This window comes from Fusarium mangiferae, assembly GCF_900044065.1.
Source record: "Fusarium mangiferae strain MRC7560 genome assembly, contig: FMAN_scaffold006, whole genome shotgun sequence".
NCBI lineage: Eukaryota > Fungi > Ascomycota > Sordariomycetes > Hypocreales > Nectriaceae > Fusarium > Fusarium mangiferae.
The window spans coordinates 1,414,825-1,440,052 of record NW_024573926.1 but is presented as its reverse complement, the minus strand read 5'-3'; the positions used below and the strand labels follow the sequence as shown (position 1 = coordinate 1,440,052).

Here is a 25,228-nt window from a genome sequence, read left to right as displayed (position 1 = left end):
TTTATTTCTGTGTTTTTGGTATCTTTTGCCCCAGGACAAGTGCAGGATGCGTGTAAGGGAAGAACGTAGGATAGCCTCGTTTTTTCACTTAGTGGACATGTATGTATGGATGACTGAGCTGTAAGCTTTGGAGTTAGGAGCATCGACTTAACTATATTCTGTTGTCAATAATCAGCGCAAGTAATAACGCGAAACACGAATAGTATTTACGCAGCCACTGCGGAGTGAGATAGGAATAGACAAACACACAATTTCATCTCTATAACTACTTTGCCTAAAGGCGGTATCTTAATCATTGCCCTGCCTCTCCTTTGTTGATCCCTGGGAAGAGGCTTCAAAAATATGCCATGCCGTTCCTGTGATTCTCATAAAAACAAGTCCTGCGCCGTCCCCCAAGCCATGCAATATTGTGTTAATGTGGGCGCCACGTCAGATGCCCTGTCTATTTCCATCATTTCGGTCCATCGTCGGGGCGTATTGTGTCATCAGGGGCATCAAGCTAATATAAAAACTTTTCCTGCCGAGTCGTCCAAGAAAAGAACATCGTTGTCATTGTTCTATTGCTCAGGTGCCATGAGAGGCCCTAGGCATTGTGTCGTGCAGTAATTCGAAAATAAACCAATCTACGACAGATGGAACGCTCCCTGGCCTTCCTTGACTGCTGTAAAAAGCTGCTTCCTCATGATCTGAATGGTAGAGTAGTCTGGAAGCTTCAAGTAGTTGACACAGGTCATGACACTAGGAAGGTAGTCGTCGGACGTATAAGGGTGCTCACTGGGTTTGCAGACCACGGTAAACATAGGTGTCAGAGACTTGAATCCTAGGGAAAGTTAGAAACTGACTATCAACAGCCAGGAGGCGACACATACCTCCAATGGGGAGCTTTGGACTTCCAGTGGTGAACTGTAAGAAGTCACGGCGTTGTGACGCATCGAATTCGCTCATTGTGTGGAGCAGATTCTTGACCGTCTTGCTATCCATGTTGTAACCATGATCGGCCTTGATCGAGTCGAGGAGAGCTGATGAAATTTTAGCAAACATCAAAGGCAAAACTTTGGGGTTATACATACTTTCAAGTGACCAGTCCTCGTCTACACGGCCAAACAAGGTGACCAACTCATCTGGCGTGAAAGCACTGAGTGCAGAGTAGGGGAATACCTGTGAGAACCCAGCACGGAAGGCATCGACTTGGCGACGAACACCTGACCCAAGAGTCATATCAATGACCTTCTCCAGATACGAGTCCACATTGTCAATAGTGACTCGTTTCTGAGAGCCATTATCCTCCAGCTGAATATTAGGATAACCTGGCAAAGTGAAGTCGAGACAGAGGTCATCAAGCTTGACGCCATCGATAGTAATGCTTTCTGTGTCGGCAACCTTTTGTGCTGGTGTACGATTGGGGTCCTCATCTATTTCCTTCTTGGCCAAGGCAAATTGCTTGATGGCCTTCAATGAACGGGCAAGGACAGGATCGACAATTTTCACAGCCCCCAAGGATGGCTTGACTCCAGACGAAACTGCATCCCCGATGCGGAAGAAGATGGGGTTGAAGTGAAGGTCGATGATTCGGGAGTCGATCATGGACCGCGCAACAAACTTTCCAAGCATCTTGAAAAGATGCAGAATTCGCTCTCCGTTTGGTGTCCCAGCCTCTTCATCGCTCTGCGGCCGAGGGAAAAGCCCAGTGGCTCCAGATACAAACTCATCAGAGCCGTTCGAATCGACCTCACGCCAGAGTTTGAGCTTCCTCTTTGAGAACTCTTTCGATACAGTTGAGTAGAACTCGAGGGTGGGGCCAAGACCAGTGCCCACCTCCTCAAAATACTCTACTTCTAGGATACTCTGTGAAGCACCATATAGCTCCATAACTTTCAAGGCCGATTCAAGGATCTTCTGACGTGAGATCCTAACCTTTTGTCGTTGAAGGCGACCGAGGAATGGCCGTTCGTTATTTCGATCTCTTCGGTTGTCCTCCGCAGACTGGGTATTCTGCCACCTCGCCATTGATCGGGCATATCCGAAAGATGTAGATTGGAGGAATAGATGTCGAGTCTCGAATGGGAAGAGGAAGGGATAAAGGCGAGCTAAATCCTCCGCCCAACTGGGTAGACAGTTGCTGGCAACAATCAAGGGCTCTTCCAACTGACGATTCAACTTCGCTGTGAGTTTCGTGTTGACGAACTGTGACAACGGCTCAACATTCAGGCCAATAACGCTGTTCTTTTTCTCGATCAAAACATCCTCAATATTCGAGTTGAGGTCGTGAAGAATGTTCAATAGACGTAGAATTGATGACGTTGTTGGGTTCTTGGCAAGGGAAGCCGGGATTCCATGCTCATCCTCACCATCAACTTCCGTGTTAGAAGAAAATGAAAGGGATTCCGCAGGAGGTGGCCCAGGTACACGCTTGAACTTGATTGGATGCACAGTTGACCAGATGCTTCTGCTTAGATGCTCATCTGAGTTAGAAGCTGAAGTATGGACAGCACGGTAGATGGTAGTCTCATTGGGGATCAGCTTGTTATCAAGGCTGAACTCGATGTGCCAATCTTGGGGCACTGCCTGGAGAGCGGACGCATAAGACATCGGCCTCGACGATGACGAGGCTGGAGTAGGTGTGCCTTGGGTGCCAACCGAGGGTCCACCCGCACGGCTAGGTACACCAGATCCAGTCGGTGTCGCGATTCGAGTGCCATCCTCCTTGCGTGCTGTGACATGGCCGCCGGTAGCGACCTCCATATTGACGGCAGAAGTATCCTCAGGCGTCGATTCCTCTTGCATGTCTTCTTCAAGCTCACCAACAATGGCATCCAATGCACTGCTTTCTCCGACGTCATCATCATCAGTCAGCTGCTTCTCGTCAGCGCATTCTAGTGTATCTTGCATTTCCTCGTCATCAACAGGTGGAGGTCGAGGAGCCGGGGGTGTGTTAGCGGCGCCATGCCGTCTTGCAGAGCGTCTAAGCGCCCCTTTATCGCGAGACGGCCCAGCAGATTGATCTGGTGTGGCAGGAGTAGCCTGTGACTTTGATTTGCGAAGTGCTCGGGAGCCAGATGGTGTTGTAGCAACAGCAGGTGGCGGCGGTATCGGAGGTCCGCTCGAGAACGGGCCTGATCGTTCTGCTGCTGCTAGGCGGGCTGCTGCTGCGCTACTCAGAGGAAGACCCGCGCTGTTTGCCATAGCGGCAAGTGCTCGAGCAACTCCATCCCTGCGGGCGGAGCCACGAGATCGCTCATTGATACTGATCCTAGGTCGTAAATAGTCATCAAGGGATTTGAAAGTCGCGATGGCATGAATTGACACCATTATATTACGATAAGGTCGAGGTATTTCGGAATCATCATCGGCAACAAGCCGAAGTCGAATTTGCTTCCCAAGCATGGAGGCAGGACTACTGTGGTTGCCGTCAAATGTGTTATGATGCACCGTGATAACCTCAAAATGCTCTGACCTACTGAGCAAGTCCTGAAGCTTGTGAATCATGACGCTGAAAGGCGTAGCCGGAGATTCTGCAGTTGCAGTTTTTGGCTTCGACTTGACGGTGTATGCCATGAAGACTTCCAGGAACGTTGACTGGGCGGCACGGGCCAGTTCCTCGTCAGGGTTGCTGAAAACCTCTAGAAGCACACGAACAAGACCTGATGCCAGAAGTTCCGCGCTCGTAACACTTTCCAAGACGTCGGTATCGAAATATGATGCAAGCTTGGTGAACAGTTCCTTTCCTTTATCGGCCGTAACGTTGCTGGGCATGGGTTTGAGGTAGAAGGCCTCAAGCTCACCAGCCAAGTCTGAAAGAGCATCAAGGATTGCTGTTGCCTTGAGCTTCATAGCCTGGCCATGGCCTTCAGTCTCATGGGTCTCCAAGAACTGTTTGGCGACATCTCGAGTCCGAGATTTCATGGATCGCACGTCGGAGACAAGACGATGGAGAGGGACCTCGAGGGACATGGTGGATCCCCGGGAGCTAACAGGGGACATGTCCTCATTCTGCACCTCGCCATTCTCGTTATCATGTTCTTCGTCTTCGTCCTCTTCATCAGAAGACTCGCGCTCCTCATCTTCTTCGTCTTCCTCATGCTCAGATTCCTGATCCGAGGACTGTTCGTTGTCTTGTTCTGTTCCTTGTTCGCCCTGAGACTCCTGTTTTTCGCCTTTACCTGACTTCTCTTCAATTGCCTCTTCCTCCTCAGCAATCTTGGTGATCTCAAGGAAGACTCCTTCGCGATAGAATTGATACCGGTAGATCTTGTCGAGTCGGCTTAGTAACAGCTCGGCTGCTTGCAGGCCAAGCATAACCAGAGATGCGTGGTCTTGTTGTGAAAGAATAGAAGCGAGGAAAGAGGCATAAGGTACCGGAGTAAGCGCCTCAATCAAGATGTCCTCATCAAGATTCGACAGCATCTTCAGTTGTGCTGTGAGGACCTTTTGGCGGACGCTCAAGTTGACTGTACTGGAGAACGCGTCCGTCAAAGTAGGGAAGATGATGAGCGCAAAACGGCGGACTTCGTCTTTGCACTCTTCAAGAAGTTCAATGCGCTTTTCATTCGTAGACCTGCGGTTCCTTCCCCCACTGGCTGCCGAGTTTGTAGGATCTGCCAAGGCTTGAAGTTCAACAAAATCACCATACGAGGGATCTGCGTTTCGTGGTAGGTTGGGTAGTAATTCGCAAATAACATTGAGCGTCTCAATGATCTGATCTCGGGGTCGATGGATGAGAGCCTGCATGATTATAACACTGTCCAGTTTGGAGGCAACATCTTCTGTACCGCTGGGTGGTGAAACACCAGTCAGGATTTGATACAATGTCTCTACCACATTAAGCTTGAAGAGCTCCGCGGAAAGACGGGGGCTAGCTCGCGCGGTGAATGCCAAAACTCGGAGAAATTGTGTATGAATACTGGCGCCAATCATGTTGGTCGTACCGGGAACAAGAAGTCGCAGCACACCTCGAAGAAGGTCGACGCTAACAAGTTCTTCAAGTTTGGAGGGATGGTACTTGAAACTCTCAACGATGCCAGAAACGCAAAGCGAGGCCTGCTCCACGACCCGCTGATCACTGCTATTGAGGACGTTGAGAAGTGTAGGCATAACATCTCGCACTACTGGGAAAGAGTCTTCGGGGATGTTGCGGCAACAGTTTGCTGCGGTAGTAACGGCAGTTCTTTGCGTGCCGGTAGCAAAGAAGTCGAGATAAGACAAACAAGCAGTGAGGCCACCCTCACGAACAATGCTGGTAGGATATTCGACTGATATCTTCTCCAATGTGCTCAAGGCCTGCTCTGCCAAATCGATAAAAGAAATTTCGAGGAGTTTTTGGCACAGGACAGGGACGGCGCTTCCATAGACGACGTTCGCAACACTGGCAGGCAACGCCTCCATCAAATTTGCCAAGCAACGACACGCGAGTAACATGATTTCGGGGCTTTCTTCCTTGTTCATGAGGGAAACCAGCTCCTTAACATATGCATCGGGCGAGAAGTGGCCCGAGAGGTTATCTTCGTTGGAAACAAGAAGTATTTCTGATAGCTCTTGCAGAGCTATTAGCTGTACTGAGAGATCATCAACTCGCAGATTGTGCAGAATTTCCCGGAATCGAGATGTCAGGCCAGACATCATCCCCGTTAGTGCTCTAAGCGTGCTGGATAAACTGCCTGGAGGGCCACCAAATCCGCCAAAAGGATCGTCGTCGTCGTCGTCTTCGTCTTCGTCGTACCTTCGCGATCCCTCCTCATCTTCGTCCTCGTCATTGTCTTCGCTATCGTCATCGTCGTGGTGATCGATGGGAGGAGGAGGGGGTGGTGGTGGTCCTGGGTCTTTGTTCTCATCAGTACCCGTCATCGGTGTATCTTGATCAACTGCGCTGTCAAGATTCCGTTTCGATCTTCGGGTGGTCAGACTTGTACCAGATGTGGGCTCTGCAGTCATCGTCAGTTCTGTGCTTCAACAGAGCCAACTTATCAGCGGGATATACAAACCTGATGGAGGTCCCGTGGTCTTCTTAGAACGGCTCGATTTTCTGCTGGGAGAACCTGAAGGGATAGAGGGCTCTGCAGGATGCGCAGATCCGGAGTGGTTGTTACTATGGTCGTTAATACATTGAATCTAAGCCATCAACTAGGAGCACTCTGCGTCAAAGACTTACTCCGGGCTGTCCATATCAACAGCGGGCTTTCCCTTTCGCCGAGATCTGGATGTGGTGTGGTTGTTATTGTTGGTGTTCGGAGGTGGAACGGCTTCGGGGATCTTTTGTCTCTTGGACCGTCGACCTGAAGACCCAGAGGGTGGTAATGCGTCGTTGGGGCTCTTCTCGGCGGCGAGCCCTTTTCGCTTGCGTGAGGACGGAGTAGTGGAGGGTACGGCCGGGACGTCAGCAGCGGCAGGAGCAATATTGCTAGTTTGGGCTGCCTGACTCGCTGCTTGACGAGCCGAAGATCTGGTGATTCTAGAAGACATAATTGTCGTGAGCTTGACGATACATCTGCGTTAAGGCAAATAATGGGGAAGATGTGAGAGATGATGTTGACGGATGTTGCACGGAAGATGGAGGGAGAAGAAGAAAGAGGAAGCACGAGTACGAGCCGTGGCTGAAAAAGTCAAATGCTTCAAAGACAGTGTTTGCTCTACAACAGCCTGGATTGTGGCCAAGGATGACAGAGCTTTGTCAATGCAGAAGGCTATTAAACAGCTATAGCTAGCTGCAAGATAGTTTTCGGGCCAACGTCAAAGGGTCTCAATGGACAAAAATAGCAGTTGACCAAAGACAGGCGTGCATGCGTGCAAGTTTCTTGGGAAGTGCGAAATCCGTTTTGTGGTTTCTTGTCTCGATGTGCGTGAATCAGCAACGTAGCAGAGCAGCCACGAGCCGAGCAGCGGCGGTGCTGGGATGACGAGGGTGTCTGTCCCGTTTGAGCGACGCAAAGAGCGGAGCGACAGGGTGAGTAACAGACAAGACGAGACGGAGACGGCGCAGGCGCAGGCGCAGCAGGCAGATGATACGAGGTGAAGAAATGAGAAAGTGAAGTGCAGTGATATGATGTGTAGTGAGGTGAAGCAGGCGTAGGCCTGTGCAGTGCAGTCGAGTGACAGTGGAGGTCAAGGATGAGGATGGATGGACAACAGACGGGGGAAGGATAAAAGGGTTGACCCTACCTATGGGCTGAAGAAGCGGCGGAAGCGGGAGAGAGATTGGCAGTTGAGGTTGTCGAGGTAGAAGGAAGTCGCACTTCGTTATCACCTGCCGATGTTCGTTCTGCCATGCCCAGACGACCTACGCCATCAGGAAGGCAGCGGGCAGGCGCGGGCGCGGCGGGGTCGTTGTTTCTCTCCGAAAGTCGAGAAGGCGATGAACTGATGACGAGAGCGATAGCGGGTTATCGATTAAGGTAAGGTAGTTACGGTGTAGAGATGATGTGGTCTAAGGATATGTTTCTGTGCTGCAGATGAGGCCAGACTTGAAGTTACAGAATAAAGTCTTGGAGAGAAATGCCACTCTGGAGGTGAGAATATGATGGGAGGAGGAGAAAGGTGAGTAGTGTTTTTGGGTTTCGGGTTTACAGATACGAGTCTTGTCTGGGGGGAGAAGAGGGAGGATGATGGCTCTTCAATTGGATGGATGTGGTGGTTGACGGACGGTCAAGTCGGGTTGACGTGTGTGAGCTGGTCGACTCCACTATCTGCGGCCCTGAGGACACTGGACACACGGCTCGAGGCGAAAAACACATGCAGCACTGATGAGTGCACGGAGTACGATGGACGTTTGCGATAAAGCTGGAGACTTGTCATGTAGTCCACGAACTCAAGGCACTGTGATTCTGTTGAGCCAGCCTTATCGACTGCAAACAAACATGCACTGTGCAGGCTCAGAGAGGGGGCTGAGGGGCCTCTGCTTCTAACATGACAAGATGGTCTTGAGCCGTTTCTGTTCACATTACGTGATGTAGCTATCATCCTTTTTAGTCATGATTGCTGTGATACATTGAATAGCCACACTCATGGGGTTCTCTTGGAAACGATTTAGTACTGGAATGATCTTCCGTGTATGAAAATACAGTCCAAAGTGATTCAACATCACGAAACAATATTATCAGGGTGCGACTTGAGATCCGTTCTCAGCATGTGGAGCGGCCCGCTTAGGTCCATAGTGGCGTTTATTATTATCATACCTTACCTTAGGCACTCAGTAAAACCCGCCGAAGAGGTCACGCTAATGAATGCGACAACCATCTCTTGGTAGCCATCAACATCGGATATTGCACGGCTGAATGGGCCAGGAGAGCCTCAAACTACTTTACTAAAATATGATGTCGTTTGATATATTGCTCGAAACCAAGGTCATCTGGTAGGCACACAACATATTACTAAGAAGAACCACAAACTGATGTCACTTATTACTATACACAAACTGGTTGAATTTTCACTGAACGTGATTAGAATATCATTCGAGATTTTTTTTTAATTTTGCATCGCTTGAGCTATTCATCGCCCCATTATAACTTCTATCTTATGGTTTCAAGCTATCTTTACCACCCTCAAACTCAGCAACATCATACTCTTCAGGATACTTATCCAGCATCTCCTTCAGCTCCTTCATCTGCGCCTTCAAATCATCTGTCAACTCTTCGTAGATATCCTCAAACATGCCCCGAATTGGGGGCTTCTTCTCCCGCTCTGCCTCACTGAACGCCTTCAATATCTCCTTGCGAAGATCACTGCGGGCCTCCTTCTCCTTGGCCTCGTCCCAGATACCCTTTGCTTCCATCCACTTTCGTAGTCGAGTGATAGGATTATCGCGACGCTTCCAGTCTTCGACTTCTACGCGCGCACGGTAGGCGAACGAGTCGTCTGATGTGCTGTGGTGAGAGACACGGTAGGTCATGGCTTCAATGAGAACTGGCTTGCCACCATCTTCAAGGGCCATCTCACGTGCCTTCTTTGTAGCTTCTCTGACAGCCCAGATATCGTTACCATCTATTCGGATTGTATCGATACCGTAGCCAATGCCACGGCTGGCGATACCGTCGCCACGGTATTGGTCTAGTGTAGGCGTTGAGATAGCATATCCGTTGTTTCTGCAGATAAAGATAACAGGGCACGATCGTGTTGCGGCAATATTGAGGGCAGCGTGGAAGTCTCCTTCACTAGCTGCACCCTCACCAAAGTACGCTGCAACCACACGAGCTTTGGAGCTGGGATCTTGAAGCTTTTGCATCTTTAGAGCATAAGCGGCACCGGAAGCCTGGGGAAGCTGTGTCGCTAATGGGGATGAAATTGAATGCTATGTCACAGTGTTAGTTCTGAAGCACCGGTGTCAACTCGCATCGTACTCACAATATTCAGCTCTTTGCTTCCGTAATGGACAGGCATACTTCGTCCTCGACTTGGGTCGTTCTTGTTACCAAATAACTGGCTCATGAAATCCTTGGCTGTAAACCCTCGCTCCTTAAACACGCCTTGTTCTCTGTATTGACAGAACATGACATCGTCTTTGTCGAGCACGCTTGAACTTCCAATGCTGACGGCTTCCTCGCCAGCACTGACCATATAGAAGCTCAATCGACCTTGTCTTTGCGCATCAAACATAATCAGATCCATGATTGATATGAAGACCATGTCTTTGTATAGACGAATAACCTCCTCATCGGAGATATCAGGTTTGAACGATTCATCCACCACAACTCCATGCTGGTCTACAACGCGATACGTCGATAAGGCAGGATACGACTCGGGATCTTCGAATTTGAGAGAGCTTGTGAATGCGCTCTTCAAAGCACCAGGAAAGGACACAAAATTGGAATTGGGCCGTTGCGATACACTGCTGGCTGATCGGATCGCAAGAGGTGTTACATGTGGTCTAGAAAGGATGGCCCGCCGCAGGGCGACTTGACGCAGAGCTCGAGACTTCATGATGTATGTGTATGTGGGTGCTTGGGGTTTCTGGGGGGGTTGGTTGGAATCTGGGCTATGTTTTCTTTTATTCAAATTGCTAAATGTCAATGGTATGCCAGATAGATAGTAAATCGTATTACCGAGGGGTTGTTGTGTCTGAGACCGCGAGGAAGCGACGTCATCCTGAGCCGACTCCAACCCGTGAAAGCCGAGACGGCGAGATAGTAATAAGCCGTGGTTTGACGATGTTCGGCATCCTCAGCCAGCATTTGTTTCCAGGGGTGTCTTGCTCATTCGGCAATTGGTTGACTTCCTTGTCAGACCTTGCACCGTACCTCCTGACTTGACCAACCATTCATCATGTCATGTTTGATGCCGGCCATGAAGCCTTAGCCCATGATAGCCATGAGGACCCCGACTTATCCCCCACACAAAGTTCTTATCGCTCTACCCCACACTCGCGATAAACTCCAGATCTCCATGGATGGATGGATCCAGTCCCAGCTCTAACGTTAGCATCTGGCATTTTTAAATGCAGCTGTCACCAGCTGCCAGTGAATCTCAACCACAGTCAACGTATAGTAATATGCACCGCGGCAACCAGTACATAGAATCACTGTCAAAATTGGCCGAGCATGCAGTTGAGGTAATAGACAAAATCTTCAACATCACACTTTCTAATCTCTGCACAACAACACCGTGAAAGACATCCTCAACAGGAACATCTAGTCTAACATTTCGAAACGACTCTCGATATGTCCGCCACTCCAGCAGTAGCCATCGCAATTGTATTCCTTACCCTCTTCGCAATTTTTGCACTCCTTGCTTGGTGGTTGAAAACCCGCGTGCGCACCTTCATTCAAGCCATCTTTAAGCACCGCCAGGAAAAGAACAAGGGTAATGCTTCAACCGCTGCCGACTCTGGGGAAAGCGTCTAACAAAGGTGAGATGAGATAATATCTCCATTGCCCTTCTTGATTGCCAGTTTCTCAAGTCGATATTGAGATCAATGTCAGCCACTGTGGCCACAAGGCTGGCGCGCCACGATTTCTGACCCACTGCAAAACTCCAACTCTCAGCCTCGTATGATTTTAGAACTGACCCTCAACCAGAGCTTCCCATAACCTCCGAGGCCCAACTACATTCACAATGGCCTCGCGCACAGCCCTCCGGGGCTTCTCCCGCACACTGAAACCCTCGAGATGCTCTCCTACTTTCGTCCGGCCGTTTTGCTCTACCAATGCCGTCCGTGGCGATAAATCAACCCCTACATCTGATCGACCTACCCACTTCGGATATGAGACTGTCACTGAAGCAGAAAAGCAGCAGCGTGTTGCTGGTGTATTTACAAGTGTCGCCGAATCCTACGATAAGATGAATGATTTCATGTCCCTGGGTATTCATCGTCTATGGAAGTGCGTTCAGTCTCTTTCAGTTATACTGCACGGTGTAACAAACTAACATCGAAACGTAGGGACTACTTTATCTCTTCCCTCAACCCTGGTGCTACGAATCCCCCCGGTCAACCTCAGCGCATTCTCGACGTTGCTGGCGGAACTGGCGATATCGCTTTCCGACACCTTCAGCACGCCCACGAGTTCAACTGCAACCCTAATGTCTCCGTTATTATCTCCGATATCAACCCCGATATGCTAGCAGTTGGTCGCCAGCGTTCTCTTGCACTCCCCGCGTCCCACCAATCCGCCCTCTCTTTTCTCGAGGCAAACGCCGAAGTCCTCCCCTCTCAGATTGAGGATAACTCGCTCGATCTTTACACAGTTGCCTTCGGTATTCGCAATTTCTCCAACATCCCTGCTGCTTTGAAGGAAGCCCATCGCGTTTTGAAGCCTGGCGGTGTGTTTGCCTGCCTTGAGTTCTCAAAGGTTGACAAGCACCCCATTTTCAACACTATCTATAAGCAGTGGTCCTTTAAGGGCATTCCTCTAATCGGTCAACTAGTGGCAGGGGACCGCGACAGCTACCAGTATTTGGTCGAGAGTATTGAGAGATTTCCCAGCCAGACCGCGTTCAGAAACATGATCAAGGATGCAGGCTTCGTAGTTGCTGGAGAAGGCTACGAAGACCTGACTGGCGGCATTGCTGCTATTCACAAGGGCATGAAGCCTGTATGAAGTGACTAAAGGATACGCATGTAATTTAGTCTGTAAAATAGTCCATCAATCACGATCAGCATCACGAATAGTCAATCAGAGTCTAGCATTGTACAATAGGAAGTTCATTCATTCCAAATCATCAACCTACTCCCCTAATCCAGCTTCCGTGAACGTCATCATCACATCCACGTCTCCGAAATGCTTTCCAGGGCCCAGAACGATGTTTTTTTAATTCTCTTCACAACTGAACTCCATACAGGTCAAAACTAAAGAAGCCGTACCCTCGATGTCAAGGATTTTCGACTCCGAAATCTCATTAGGTACACGATACATGAAAACGAGGCCGGTGAGATATCCTCGCTTTTCCTGTTGCTTAAGCCCCTATCAGATCAGATCAAGGCGTAACAAGCAGGTGATGCCCAAAAAAAAAAGCAGGCAAAGATAATAAGAGGCGCATGGAAAGGACCAAGGCCTCAGAACGGTTGTGTAGTGACACTCAAATTTTGAGTATGATATTAATCGGCGGCGGGTGTGGCGGGAGCGGCGGCAGGTGAAGAGGTGCCTGTCTCGCCCTTGAGGCCTCCTCGACCACGTCCACCCCGTCCACGATCTCCACCACGACCGCGACCACCTCGTCCACCGCGTCGATTAGATTCGGAATCACTGGCTCCTCCAGCGCTACGATATCCACTGGTGTTAGTGGCACCGCCGCGTCCGCTGGCACCCCAGTTACCAGCACCACCTCGGTTGGCATATGTCTTGCCCTCGCGATGTTGGAAGATCTTGACCAGAGGCTTGGATCGATCCTCCTGGGTTCTAGTCTTGACATCCTCAGGAAGTCTGGCCAAAGCAGCATCACGGTCCTCTGTTGTCTTAAACTGAACAACCTTGTTTGAATTACCCCACTTGTCAACCTTGAGAATCTTGTTCTTGTCCTCCTCGCTGAACAGATCTCGGCACTGATCCTCGGTGTTGACATTCATAATGAAAAGACCGATGATGTCCGAGGCAGGTGTCTTGGGAGCGGGAGAAGAAACACGCTCAGGGTGCGCTGAACCGTTAGCTGGAGCGGAAGCCGGAGCTGTGGCCTTCTCGGTGTCTTTGCTGGGCGGGGCGGGAGCAGGACTGTTCGAGCTTGGGGCAGGTTGGGGAGTCGCTGGCTTGGGTGGGCCGGGCAGAGGAGTTGCGACAGCAGGCTTAGCAGCCTGGACTGTTGAGGGCTGTCGGCTGGTAGGAGGGGGCACACTGGACTGGGTCGAGGGAGGGGCAGGTGAAGGAATACCAGCTGGGCCAGCTGTGGTGGGAGGAAGTCCGGGCTGCTGCTTGGCGCCACGGTGAGAGAAGTTGAAGCCTTGAGCACGCATCTCAGTACCAATACGGCCATCCTGAATCTCGAGGACCAGGTAGCCAAAGGCCGCATCAGCAAGGTTAAAGTTCCACATATTCTTGAAGGCACTCTCGTCGACTTGTCCGAGGGAAGCCTGGCCAGCAGCCGGGCCGCCGAAGGGGTTACCGCCAGCAGCAGTGGTTGGCATCTTCTCGACGATTTGCAGAGCATTCTTCAGAAGGTTCTGTTGGGCCTCATTCTGTTGAATAGCAGGTTCCACTTCACTCTTGACAGTCTCCCAGACGTCGTTGAAAGAAGCCTTGGAGGCAGCAAGCTTGCCACGGTAATGGTCGAGAGTAGGGTTGACGCTGAACTCATTGTAAGAGCTACCATATCGGAAGTGGAGTCCGGCAGAGATAGAGAAGTCGGCCTTGAGAGTAACTGAGAGCTGGTTCAAGATACCCTCACGAGCAGGAGACGCATGTGTGATAAAGATGCGGGTTTCGGTAGGATCGTAAACTCGGTGCGCCGTGTCGACAAGCTCACCCATTTGCAGGAGAGTTGTCCACATAGTGCCCTGACCACCAGCAATGGTGGTACGGCCTTCGCCATTATCAAAAAGCTTATGCATGACAACGGCACCACCAAGACCAAGTAGCCGCAACTTGACACCGCCAACCTCCAGTAGCATTGATCGAGCCTCGTCGATGATGTGCAGGTTTGGGACCTTGTACTCGCCGGTTCGGAACTTCTCTAGTACTCGGACATCTTCGCAAGCACCCCAGACGGTATAGACGGGAACATCAAGCTTAACCTCACCGCTGATAAGGAGAGGCAGCTCCGAGAGAGGAAGCTCATTTGGCGGAAATCGGGACTTTACGGGGCCTGGTCCTCCTTGCTGAATAGCCTTCTTTACAGGCTCAGAAATCAAGGGCGAATACTGCGCAACATGCTTAAGCGTCTTCTCGGCGATTCGTTCCAGGGAAGTGTCGTCGTAGAAACCAAAATCACCGGTGTGGATGATATGGTCGGCTCGGGCTTGTTTCGCAAGATCATTGAGTGATCTCAGGTTTCCTATATGGTGTTCAGCGTTCGTCCGACTACGTCACCCATATTTACCAACCTCGAACATCGGCAATACACAGAACTCTTAGAGGACCGGTTTGAAGGACACGACCCTGGTTGGGCAAAAGTGGTGCAGCACCAGTGGGAGGAAGACCACCAGCACCGTTCTGAAGGTAGCCTGGACCCGGGTTGTTGTATGCTCGCGGCTATTAGGGATGTGTTAGCTAATGTCTTCTTCAAAGTGGCCGACTGCGCAGTCGGGGTAATCGCATTTTTGTGGAAGTGCATATGAACGTGGAGTTGCGGATCTCGAAGTTGAGGCCATCTAACGGGGCGCAACGGCGGGACAACACGCGAGCGGGGAGAAGGCGGGCATGGGATTAAGGCAACACGGAGAATGCGAGAGAAGCAGAAATGGCCATGGGGTATCTTGCAAGGTGTTGCAATAATGCGAACTTATGCTCGCATGTGGAAAGCCGTGAACAGTGCGAGGGAGATGGGCAAATAGCGGATAATAGAAGGGGCCATGTCATGGGGAGAGCACTCACAGCAGCCATTCTATCAATCAACTGATTCTATGCGCTCGAAGTCGGTCGGAGATTCGCGTGTTCGGATAATCGCGTGGGCGGTGAGAAAGGATGCTCTGATAATGAGATAGAGCTCCCGGAAGAGGATGAATGGGTATCAAAAGAGGTGACGATGTGGAATGGAAGACAGGGAGGCAATCACGGGGAGGTGGATTTTCGTAGCTGTAGCAAGGCTACCTCAGAGGTAGAGATAATTTCTAGGTGGCCCCAAGAATCGGGAGTCAAAGGCTTTACCTCTTTCGGACTAGCCGCATCAGCTTCACCTCTGACGAGATGCCTGTCCGCCTCGAGGAGTTATTTGGGCCTAGACCAGGGGAAGCTCTTTCAGTGATGCTCTCTAAACGGTTAATGGTCGGCAATCGTAGAGTCGACCGTTTGAGATCGAGTTCTTGTCACCGTTTTGCTTTGGAAGCTCCTTACCCTGCACAAACAATACAACCTGAAGTCCAGGAAAACAGAAATCCACGGCAACGAGAAGGACGTCATACTTTCTCTCATCATTGCCTGTAGATGGATTTCTAACTCTCAATACTGATTTCTCCAAAGTATCTCACTTCACTAACCTGTCCCGGGATCATAGCTCTCTATTCAATTCACTGATTGTTTAAGCCAAGGCTTTGTGAAGACCAAGCATTAATTCTCCTATCTACTAACCTTGGGTATCTGATACAGAGAGCCACTCAACCAAGCCGATTCCTAACGTTTACTCTTTATATTAAAAAGCTACGGAAACCGTCCTCATATGTCGAGTCCAATGGAGAGTCCCGCCTGACAATCAGGTTCAGTCACACAATCATCCACACCTGGGTTCATGCAGAATAACAATACTGGCTTATGTTTCAATTTCCTTTACCTGAAGCTTGAAGTAGCAGGTGAGAGAGAACATAATATTCCTTGCTTATCGCCAGAGAATAGGTGAAGTGACAATGCGAGTTTACCATTAGCGGTTGAGTAGCCTCAGGGACCGATAGAACTTCAGTTGTTGAACTAAGGGGCTATAACCACTGGTCTAAAGGCTTGTCAATATATACTAAGCTTAACCTGGTCTTTTAGTCCATTAACATAGAGATTCTAAGTTTTGTTGCCTCCCATAGAATCGGGATCTCGCAGTACCTACCAAGTTAAGAGTGTCAGTTATATGAAATTACGTTCTACCTATGTGTGGGTTTAAGATATTATCAAGCTGCTCTGTAGACAATCACATACAAAGATCATTAAGGAGGCGAGCTTAAGCAATGGAAACTGCAAGCCAAAAAAGTTTGGCAACGAATGCTTCAGTGCTTGATGTCCCTTTGATGCTCCTTTCAGATGAAGGAGATCTTTGACGGTGCAGAGTGATGCCTACGTCCGAGTCGTCACAACCCTCCCCGCATGATTTGAGTAGGTACTCCATTCATCTATCTCCCTTCTTGTTTGATACGTAATAACTTCAGCGGGGTAGACTTGCCCTTGGGGTAATGGTGTTTGGAGTTCCGATGCAACTATGTTTACCTTGAATTTGATACGAATTACAAATGGACGAATTCCCTACCGATGCTGTAAAATTCTACCACAGAAACCCAGGAACTCCTACCAAGCAGGAATAAACCATATGGTAAACCACATCTTCATACGAAGATACAGAAAGAAGCATGGGTCTGGCCTTGGCTCTTAGGTATCATAGCTTTGTGCTGATCTGAGACAAGGATAACACGCACATGCGACCGATCATGCGGTCATCAAGCACTCTATCTATTACAGGAAACAAACAACAAATGGACGATGGATTGCTCTAGAGAAACGAAACAAACTTCGAGAAGAGTATGCTCAAGTTACACAGCCATCAGATTATAAACCAGGGAAAATTATTAGGCTTCAACGAAGCAGAAAACTGAAGTAACGCACTTCTGTCTACCTATGAGTATAAATGCTGATGAAGTACAGGCACTTTGGACTTATGTACTAATTTGGCATTCTTAAGTAACTCAACTGTTTTCCTGTTGTTATAAGTCCATATTCATATTGGCTGAGGTTGGTATACATTTCTTGCGAGGTTGGTCTTCAGTGATTGTTACTATACAGTTGACTAATCGGCGTTTCCCTGCCTCGATACCCTTCCTACTAGGTATCAAGTAGCCGATTTACGTAGACTTTACATTTAATACGTTACTGACGAGAACCTCTTATTCAGGTTATTGGAATGTCGTTCCTCTACTATATGATCTGTTTCACCTAATGGTAATACGAACATTGGCATGTCCAGACAATACACAAGACATGAAGCCCAATGTGCATGTGCAGTCTGTTTCACTGATGGATAATTATAGCTCACGCTAAAAGCTCATTACGCGAAGAATGATCCAAACCAGGACTCAACTGTGTCATTTGGTATGTGTTGAATGAAGTGTTGTTCGTGTTGTCTGGAGCATACAGCCATGCCACAAAAGACATTCCTCACAGGACAAAACGACCGCGATTATTCGGTCCTGTTACCATGGCACCCCCTCAATGATATTAGCCGCTACGTTATGTGATATTCACCATCCATCACAGCAAGTAGGTTGCCATGCGCACTGCAAACGTGACAAGACCGTCCTTTCGGACATGAGAAACCCTTTATTAACCCGGCCAAGAAGATAATGAGCTTGTCTGTCGGTTTCATTCAGGGCAAGCAAGGATGGACCCTTTTTCAGGGCTCTTTACTCCTGGTTTTGATTCGAGGGATTGGAGGGGACATTGCCAGCCCAGCACAGACGTTCAGCGAGTTAGAAACTCAAAGCAAGGCTTGATGGACGCATCCATAATGACTAGGCAACTTGGGTACCTGACACATGATTTATCAATCATGCACAGCTGTCTGGTTAGCACAGATTTCTGACAGGAAGCCGTGTTGTATGCTTATTCTTAGAATACATACTACTAATCTTCGAGATACTTTCCGCCCAGAGTTATAGTGTCCATGAATAGATGGCCACCTCAACTCTGTTCCAGCAACTCACAGGGGCCAACGGCACTGAACCACCCCGACGGGCGCCAACTTTAGTGTGAGATAGCGCTGTGATACAGTGGAACAGCGCCTGATGACCCGCTGTAAGCGCCTTCACCACGTGACCTACCTTGACACGTCTCATGCCCCGGTCTAAGTACCGTCACCCTTTGATTGCATGTACCTACCCTTACCAGGGCTACCCAACTTGTATCTCGCCTTGGGCCTTGGACGAACCTCTTCTTTCTGTCTCCCTTGATTTGAGTCTTTGTCTATTTCAAAGAAACAGCCACAACCTCCTACCAGTCCCTCCACGATCATATCACCCGAAACGATTCAAATAGACGATACCACCCCCACCAAGATACGATACTGGACACTAGGAACCCTTGACGGACGACATACAGATCAGCGGCTCGTCCTCACATCCTCCCCATGCGACAACAGACTTGACGAGAACGCCGTCGCAGGAGGTGACCAAACCTCTCACCCCTTCTAGCCACAGACGTTCCATTCCTTTGCGCCGCTAGTACCGTGGTGCACTAAGGCCCATGATAACGTAGATTCGACATTCAACATCGTTTCAATAGACAAGCCGGGATACCGCACACAGGCAATCGTGGGCGTGCAAGCCTCCGTTGAGGCCCACCCAGCCGTCGATGATGGTACGTCAATATTCACCTTCATCGAATGTTTGTTTCTCTATATGGAACACGCAATTATGCGCAGTTTGTATAATTGCGCTCTTTTGTTCATATCGTCACGGCTTTCTCTGTTTGTCGCCACCCATGCTGATCCTAGGTTGTTGTATGTATAGACATCATCTCGACCCCGCGGCGATGTTGGCGGCAGTTTTGCCAGCAGACGCGGCCATTCCAGTCAACTTTCGATTTCTGATCCAAGCCATCATGTCACCGAGGCTATTGGTACTCTGTATGGCGATGAGGACGATTCAGGATCAGAAAGTGGCCGACCGTTGAGTGTAAATCGCCCACTGAGCTTCATAGGCGGCCCGACACCTTACCAAGAATCGCTGCCTCGACCACCACCAGATGACCGATTTCTGTCTGTAGACACACGAAGAGGACTTAAGCGAACCGATTCCGAATCGTCCGCCGGCGAGACATCACCTGTTAATGGCGACCCGACCAAACGCCCTCAACCACTTTCACAAGGCCAGCGAAGTAACTCATTTGAACAAGGACCAAAATCACCGTTATCTCCCACGCTTTCACTTCGCGATGTTCAGGCCGACTCGCAATTTTCTCTCACGAACATTGATAATCCGAATGACATCGCTCAGGAGTTGAGTAACTTACAGGCCCTCAGGCGGCTGTCGATGGATGTTGGAAACAACAAGGATCCTGATATGCCACCCATGTCTTTAATGGCTATGCCGACTATAGCACCAAGTGGTGACGACGATGAGAACGACCCTTCAAGACTTCTTTGGGTACCCGCTAGAGTACATCCAGAGTTGGCTCCCGGCGAGTTCAAGTCGTTTCTTGAAAACAGGGTGCATTCGATAAGACGAAGATCTGGAGACTCTTTTCTATCTGCCGATACCGATACCAGTGAAGGCGACTCGGGAGCTGGGGGCCTAAGAAGAAAAAAGTCCATGCTGTCACGACAAATAGACAACTCAGGAGAAGGCGGTGCTCTCGGTTACGTCGATGGTGCTGAGCGATTAGATCGAAGACGCTCCCGGGGCCACAGCCATGAACTCAGTCTGGAAGAACTCGTCAAAGATCCCACGAAAGCCGTGCAGAAATTTGCTCAAGAATCTCAAGTGGCACCCTCTGGACCTGAGAGCAATGCAGACGATATGCCAATTCTGCCTGCTGCCCCAGGTATGGGACTGCGGAGGTCAACCCGAACAACATATCGCAAGGGCGGTAGTCTACGTACTGGACCACTGGCTCGACGGTCTGGACATAGACAACAACCTAGTGAGGATTCGAATTTTGCTCCTCTGGAAGCACCACCCGGTCACGGTCTTACGCGAGTCCAGTCGGAGCCTGTGGCAGACAACTACTCCCAACAAAATCGCGCGGTCAAGCGATCACACAAGTTCTCTCAGGAGTCAGTGGAAGATTTCGATTCATATGATGAAACAAGGCAAGGGGCCAACAACAGCGAGCTCAAACGTGCAGAGACATTTCAAGATCAGCTACCTATCCGATCTTCACCGAGTCTTCCAACGATTGAGACCTCGACTTACCAAGACGCTCGCGATCAGCATGAACAGAAGTTTCCAAAACGGTCATCATCCCAAAACGCAAAGACTCACCCTGTTTCTCAAAGAATGTCGGAACCCGAACCCGTGATAGAGGAAGAACCTAGCCGTCCAAGTCGACGAAGCATTGGCCGACAGCCTGCGTCTCAGTCCCCACAACAGCAACATACCTCTCGATCATCATATCCCCAAAGCCAGTCCTTAAACGATAATCTTGCGGCAAACCCTTCACTACTTCCTGGAAGCGGCTCATCGCGAACTGATAGCCTCACTTTCATACCAACACTGAACCAGGATGAGCGAAAACCCGAAAAGAAATCGAAGAAGGACCGAGACGACGATTCAAGTTCGACCAAGTCTTCCGGAAGCGCCTGGAAATGGTTCAAGAGTACAAGTGATGATAAAGAAAAGAAGAAAGAAGAGAGTAAGAAGTCCAAGACCAAATCACTCGGCGAAAGAGTTCAAGACAACGTACGGTTAGATGTTATTCAAACATCAATTGATAAAAATGCACCCAAGGGCCGTGAGAGTCTGGTCCTTGACCGTGACAACGTGGAAAGCAAGTTGCAGGAAGAACGAAAGAAGGAGAGCCACCGCAAGAGTGATTCCAAGAGGGACAAGGATGGTAGTATCTTCTCTTCCATCTTCGGTGGAAGTAAGAAGAAGGAGGAGAAAGAGCGAAATGCGAAGAAGACACAACACCTCAAGGTTCCTGAGGAGCCAGTATATAAGCCCCTAGTTCCAGATGTGGATTACCACTGGACAAGATTTCCTCTTCTCGAGGAGAGAGCGATATATCGAATGGCTCATATCAAGTTGGCCAACCCCCGTCGGCCCTTGCTCAGCCAAGTTCTACTGAGCAACTTCATGTACAGTTACCTGGCTATAGTTCAGGCGATGCATCCTCAAATGAACGTGCCCATTTCGCCACAACAAAAACGTTTGGAGGAAGAAGCTCGACGGAAGCAACAAGAGCAGGAATATCTGGCTCAACAGCAAATGCGGGAAGAGCAAGATGCCCAAGAAGCCATGGATCAATACGACTTCGATTATCATCGGGTAAGAGATTCTCAGACAATTATGTAAACAACCTTGCTAATTTCAACCACAGGCCGCGGTACAATACGGCGAGTCTGGTAACGGAGAGGTTGATTATGTTGACGATGCTCAGATTTATGAGGATGAGCATGGCACAGATCACCACCAAGACTATGGCTACGACGATCCAGAAGGGTACGGACCAGGATCCAAGGAATACTACCATCAGTACCATGACAACGAGAACGATCGTCGGCAGGATGGGCGAGAGGATATGTGGTAACAGGCCGAGTAGTTGTGCAAAGCTCATTCGCAGAGTTGATTATTATATATGTTAATGTTTTTATCATCACAAACTATCACTAGCTGCCGGGGCAAGTGCCTCAGACAGCGTGCAGCGTTTTCAATCAGCCCTAGCATATGGCGGAGTTCTGGAAGACGAGCGCACGAGGGCGTAACAGGCTTGCAAACATACACTTCTAATTTCCTTTTCTCCTTTGTGAAAGAAGAATGGCTACGAGACTGGCATGGAGACAATCTTGTGTGAGCCTCTCTTGGTCTTCCTGTTTTCCCCTGCGCTGTCAGTCTTTGCAATGTATGGTGGAGTTATTTGTTGTTGGAGCACCGGGATGAGCGTTTATCTTTGAAGAAGCGACGGACTGTCTGGCATGGGAGGAGAAAATAGCTCGCTTTCCTTGGGAGATCAATACTCAAGGTGCTGGACATATATGTCTTGGAACTGTTGTTGTTGATGGTGTCGTCAACAACGATCAAGAACAGCATGAGGTATGAAGCTGTAGGATATGATCTAATAGAGATAGAACTGCTAGTATATGATGTTGGAAGCGTCCTTGAGCATGGTTAAATGTAATGCGAAGCAGTTCGTCCTGTCAACTATGCGCACTTTATTGTTTAATGATATTTTACATCCGTTTAACACAAGAAAGATTTATACGTGCCTTGCTAACTGACGTCTTCCTCAAATTTCCGCCAGTGAAGTGCTTCATTTACTACTAGCCAGAAGTCAAATCAGAATGGACCCTAAGTATGATCAGATAGGTGCTCATAAATCAGGGGGGCGGCGCTTACATGGCCCACAGAGCGAAGAGAGGACTGCTTCAACTATCTGTCTACGTAGGACAATGACGAATGCCTCGTAATCGAACCCAAGTTCTATTCTTGTTTATATGCAAACACATATTATGCAGCTTTGAGGCCCAGGGCGACTTCAAGGCACCTTCTTCTGTCCTGATCTTGCGATTGGTTCGGTAGTCAGGCTGATGGTTTCCTAAAGCGGCCAGTTGAAGAAACAAGGGTTGTTCAGAATGCCGATGGGAGAAGTATCGTGTTTGAGTCACTGGGTCCATATCGTATGGTGATAAACTCAAACCGTCTCAGAGTTTACAGCATGTGGTTGAAGTTTATTTACAACGCTCCACCGTTGTGGCTCTCAGCCCAAAACGGCCCAACAGGAACAACCTTGGCATCTGCATTATCTGTGTCATGCGATATGGTGTTGATAACTTGACTCCATACACGGAGCAGACCAACACCAGGAATAATAGACAAATAGTGACGCGGGTCAAATGAGCGACTGTGGGTTCATTGCTCCAACTCCAATCCCAATCCCAACATTTTTGCTCCTTACTCCTGACTCCTTGGCGGCAAATGGCGTTGGTGGAGGCAAAACTGTTCCAAGAATTCGTCATGAGCGTTCTCACTTTTTCGTTCAGCTGGAAAAAATAAAGTCTAGAAAAGCATAAAGAAGTCGATCTATTCCCAAGGAGAGGCATTTTCGGCATGTTAAGGAATGTTGCATTGCGCGTTGATATAATAAAGTTGCGGCTTGTAGACTATCGGCCGAGTCTAACGAACGGCACGGCTGGGTAGGAAGGTAATATTGTACATCCTGTGAATGACCAGGCGAAAAGAAGAAGAAAATCAAAGTTTCATTGCCCGTAAGTGAAGAAACACCCTTTCCAATTGCGGTCCCAATAACTCATCGTACATGCAGATACCGTAGACAATCTCTTATTCGGGTGTAGGTAAGATCGAACCATGGTCCAAGCTCAAATCCTGATGGCTTGGCTGTAAGGGGTAGCGAGAAGACGACATCATTGATGGAGTCTTTGGCGTCAAGTTCATTCTAGCACTGCTGCCGGTCCTGATGTGCTGTCTCGGCGTAGTTTGTTGTTGAGTCCGTTGAACAGGCGGCCTATTGACTCCTTTCGTCCTCTTCGGGGAACTCTTTCTGTGACAAGCGAGTCGACACGGTCCATGGCATCAATGAAGATGTGGAAGTCGACATCATCTTCGTAGCTGAGGTTCTCATCGCGTAGAGACATGTACTCCAATTCGTGATGGCTGAGAGTACTCTCATTTGATGCTGTTGATGAGGTTCTCCTCGATTTGATAGGGCTGCTGGCTGCACTGTTGGTCTGACTGGACATGATTGGTTGAAGGAGTGAAGTAAGAAAATGTGTTTCAGATTGATTGTGTATGTAGATGGCTCGGAAACAACAGTGAATTGAAGATTAATAGTGGTTTGAAGATTGAGTATGAAAGAAGGAAGTTAATTGAGCAGGGGGGAGAGCTCTAGGTATATAAATTATACTTCGTTATGCTTTTTATGGGGAGGGGGGGAACGGAATAGTAGACTAGAATACGAATCTATCGAGGAGCCGCATATAATATGATGAAAGCTGACATGTCGTGCTTCCTCGGAGAGCGCAATGGCAAATCAGTCTAAGATTGTCAGCTTCGCTTCCTAAAGTAGTGCCAATCAGTTCCTTGCCCGCACCCAGGGGACGTGACGGGTTCCCGGACCACATGTAACGCTATCAACAGGCGCATTCCTCGACACTGTCAGTTATCAGCCAGCGGTGTACACCACCCATTTTCACACGTTGGGCGATACTGTCAAGTTAGCGCCTTGCGTGCGTATCTGTTATGACACTATGGATGACGACTGCACCACCAAAATAGATGGGCGGATATACGGGTTGGATTGGATGGATGCTAAAACCAGGTAATATTTCTAACAAATGACATTGGATCTTATACAGCTTGGGGTGAACATGGACCCTTTTATTTCTTCGGCTCCTCCTTCTTCTCCTCAGGCTTAGGCGTTGGCAGCTTGAAAGACTCGGGTGTGCGGTCCAGTCCGGCTCCAACGGGCTCCCACGCACTGGAACCACCCTCAAAGTTACGGAAGGCCTGGGTGAGCTCCAGAGGCTCGGTGACGATACGCTTCTTCTCCTCATCGTATCGGATCTCAGTGTAACCAGTCAAGGGGAAGTCCTTTCGCAGAGGGTGACCCTCGAAACCATAATCGGTCATGATTCGTCGGAGATCGGGGTGACCGGCAAAGAAGACACCGAAAAGGTCGTACACCTCTCGTTCGTACCAGTTGGCACCATCAAAGAGTCCGGTAACACTGGGGACAGGAGAAGCCTCATCGGCGTAGGTCTTGACACGAATTCGAGAGTTGTGACGGACCGAAAGAAGGTTGTAGACGATTTCGAAACGGTTCTCGCGCGTGGGGTAATCCGCAGCAGTGATAGTGCTAACCTGGGTAAACTCAGCGGCAGTGTTGTCTGTCAGGTTTTAGCAGTTGCCTCGTAGCCAATTGACATGTTACTAACATTTCAAGAAGCTGAAGACAGGGTAGACACCCGAGGGGGAGATATAGATAGTAAGTTCGTCCTTCCAGACAGAGAACTGCTGGATGTACTTGGGCAGAGTACCCATCAACCAGGCACCATAACGGTGCATGTTGTCGGACTTGCTCTGATATTTGTCGGCAGGGTTGACGATCGGGGCCTTCAGGACGCTGGGGTGATCTCGGGGGGCCTTTCGCAGGTTGGGAGACTCCTTCGGCATTGCGACATATTGACGGGCAGTGCTGGACAAGCAACGGATTGCTTGGTCGTTACGGAGCTGGACGGAGGGCTTCGCGGGTCGTAGAGCGGAGGCCAACGCCCTGCTTCGAGAAATGCTTGTCGCCAT

General features: G+C 49.3%; 7 protein-coding genes across 7 annotated transcripts; 2 read left to right on the top strand and 5 right to left on the bottom strand.

Annotated features, from left to right (window-relative positions):
- Nucleotides 1–623: 623 nt before the first annotated feature.
- FMAN_03194 (uncharacterized protein) lies at nucleotides 624–7,259 on the bottom strand (the record flags this gene model as incomplete). The annotated part of the gene is made up of 6 exons (XM_041831981.1): nucleotides 624–820; nucleotides 870–1,019; nucleotides 1,071–5,918; nucleotides 5,979–6,082; nucleotides 6,146–6,445; nucleotides 7,153–7,259. 6 exons carry the CDS (start codon nucleotides 7,257–7,259, stop codon nucleotides 624–626), a joined length of 5,706 nt encoding a protein of 1,901 aa, XP_041682490.1.
- Nucleotides 7,260–8,503: 1,244 nt separating this feature from the next.
- On the bottom strand, nucleotides 8,504–9,906 carry FMAN_03193 (uncharacterized protein; the record flags this gene model as incomplete). Its single annotated transcript, XM_041831980.1, has 2 exons — nucleotides 8,504–9,277; nucleotides 9,331–9,906. 2 exons carry the CDS (start codon nucleotides 9,904–9,906, stop codon nucleotides 8,504–8,506), a joined length of 1,350 nt encoding a protein of 449 aa, XP_041682489.1.
- Nucleotides 9,907–11,037: 1,131 nt separating this feature from the next.
- On the top strand, nucleotides 11,038–12,020 carry FMAN_03192 (putative COQ5-ubiquinone biosynthesis, methyltransferase; the record flags this gene model as incomplete). The annotated part of the gene is made up of 2 exons (XM_041831979.1): nucleotides 11,038–11,303; nucleotides 11,363–12,020. The coding sequence occupies 2 exons, from the start codon at nucleotides 11,038–11,040 to the stop codon at nucleotides 12,018–12,020; spliced, it is 924 nt and encodes a 307-aa protein (XP_041682488.1).
- Nucleotides 12,021–12,517: 497 nt separating this feature from the next.
- Nucleotides 12,518–14,951, bottom strand: FMAN_03191 (putative nucleolar rRNA processing protein GAR1; the record flags this gene model as incomplete). Its single annotated transcript, XM_041831978.1, has 3 exons — nucleotides 12,518–14,403; nucleotides 14,453–14,600; nucleotides 14,943–14,951. The coding sequence occupies 3 exons, from the start codon at nucleotides 14,949–14,951 to the stop codon at nucleotides 12,518–12,520; spliced, it is 2,043 nt and encodes a 680-aa protein (XP_041682487.1).
- Nucleotides 14,952–18,605: 3,654 nt separating this feature from the next.
- On the top strand, nucleotides 18,606–21,503 carry FMAN_03190 (uncharacterized protein; the record flags this gene model as incomplete). Its single annotated transcript, XM_041831977.1, has 3 exons — nucleotides 18,606–18,611; nucleotides 18,764–21,241; nucleotides 21,294–21,503. The coding sequence occupies 3 exons, from the start codon at nucleotides 18,606–18,608 to the stop codon at nucleotides 21,501–21,503; spliced, it is 2,694 nt and encodes an 897-aa protein (XP_041682486.1).
- A 1,858-nt stretch (nucleotides 21,504–23,361) lies between these two features.
- On the bottom strand, nucleotides 23,362–23,670 carry FMAN_03189 (uncharacterized protein; the record flags this gene model as incomplete). Its single annotated transcript, XM_041831976.1, has 1 exon — nucleotides 23,362–23,670. One exon carries the CDS (start codon nucleotides 23,668–23,670, stop codon nucleotides 23,362–23,364), a length of 309 nt encoding a protein of 102 aa, XP_041682485.1.
- A 637-nt stretch (nucleotides 23,671–24,307) lies between these two features.
- FMAN_03188 (putative NADH-ubiquinone oxidoreductase 30.4 kDa subunit, mitochondrial precursor) lies at nucleotides 24,308–25,228 on the bottom strand (the record flags this gene model as incomplete). The annotated part of the gene is made up of 2 exons (XM_041831974.1): nucleotides 24,308–24,816; nucleotides 24,865–25,228. 2 exons carry the CDS (start codon nucleotides 25,226–25,228, stop codon nucleotides 24,308–24,310), a joined length of 873 nt encoding a protein of 290 aa, XP_041682484.1.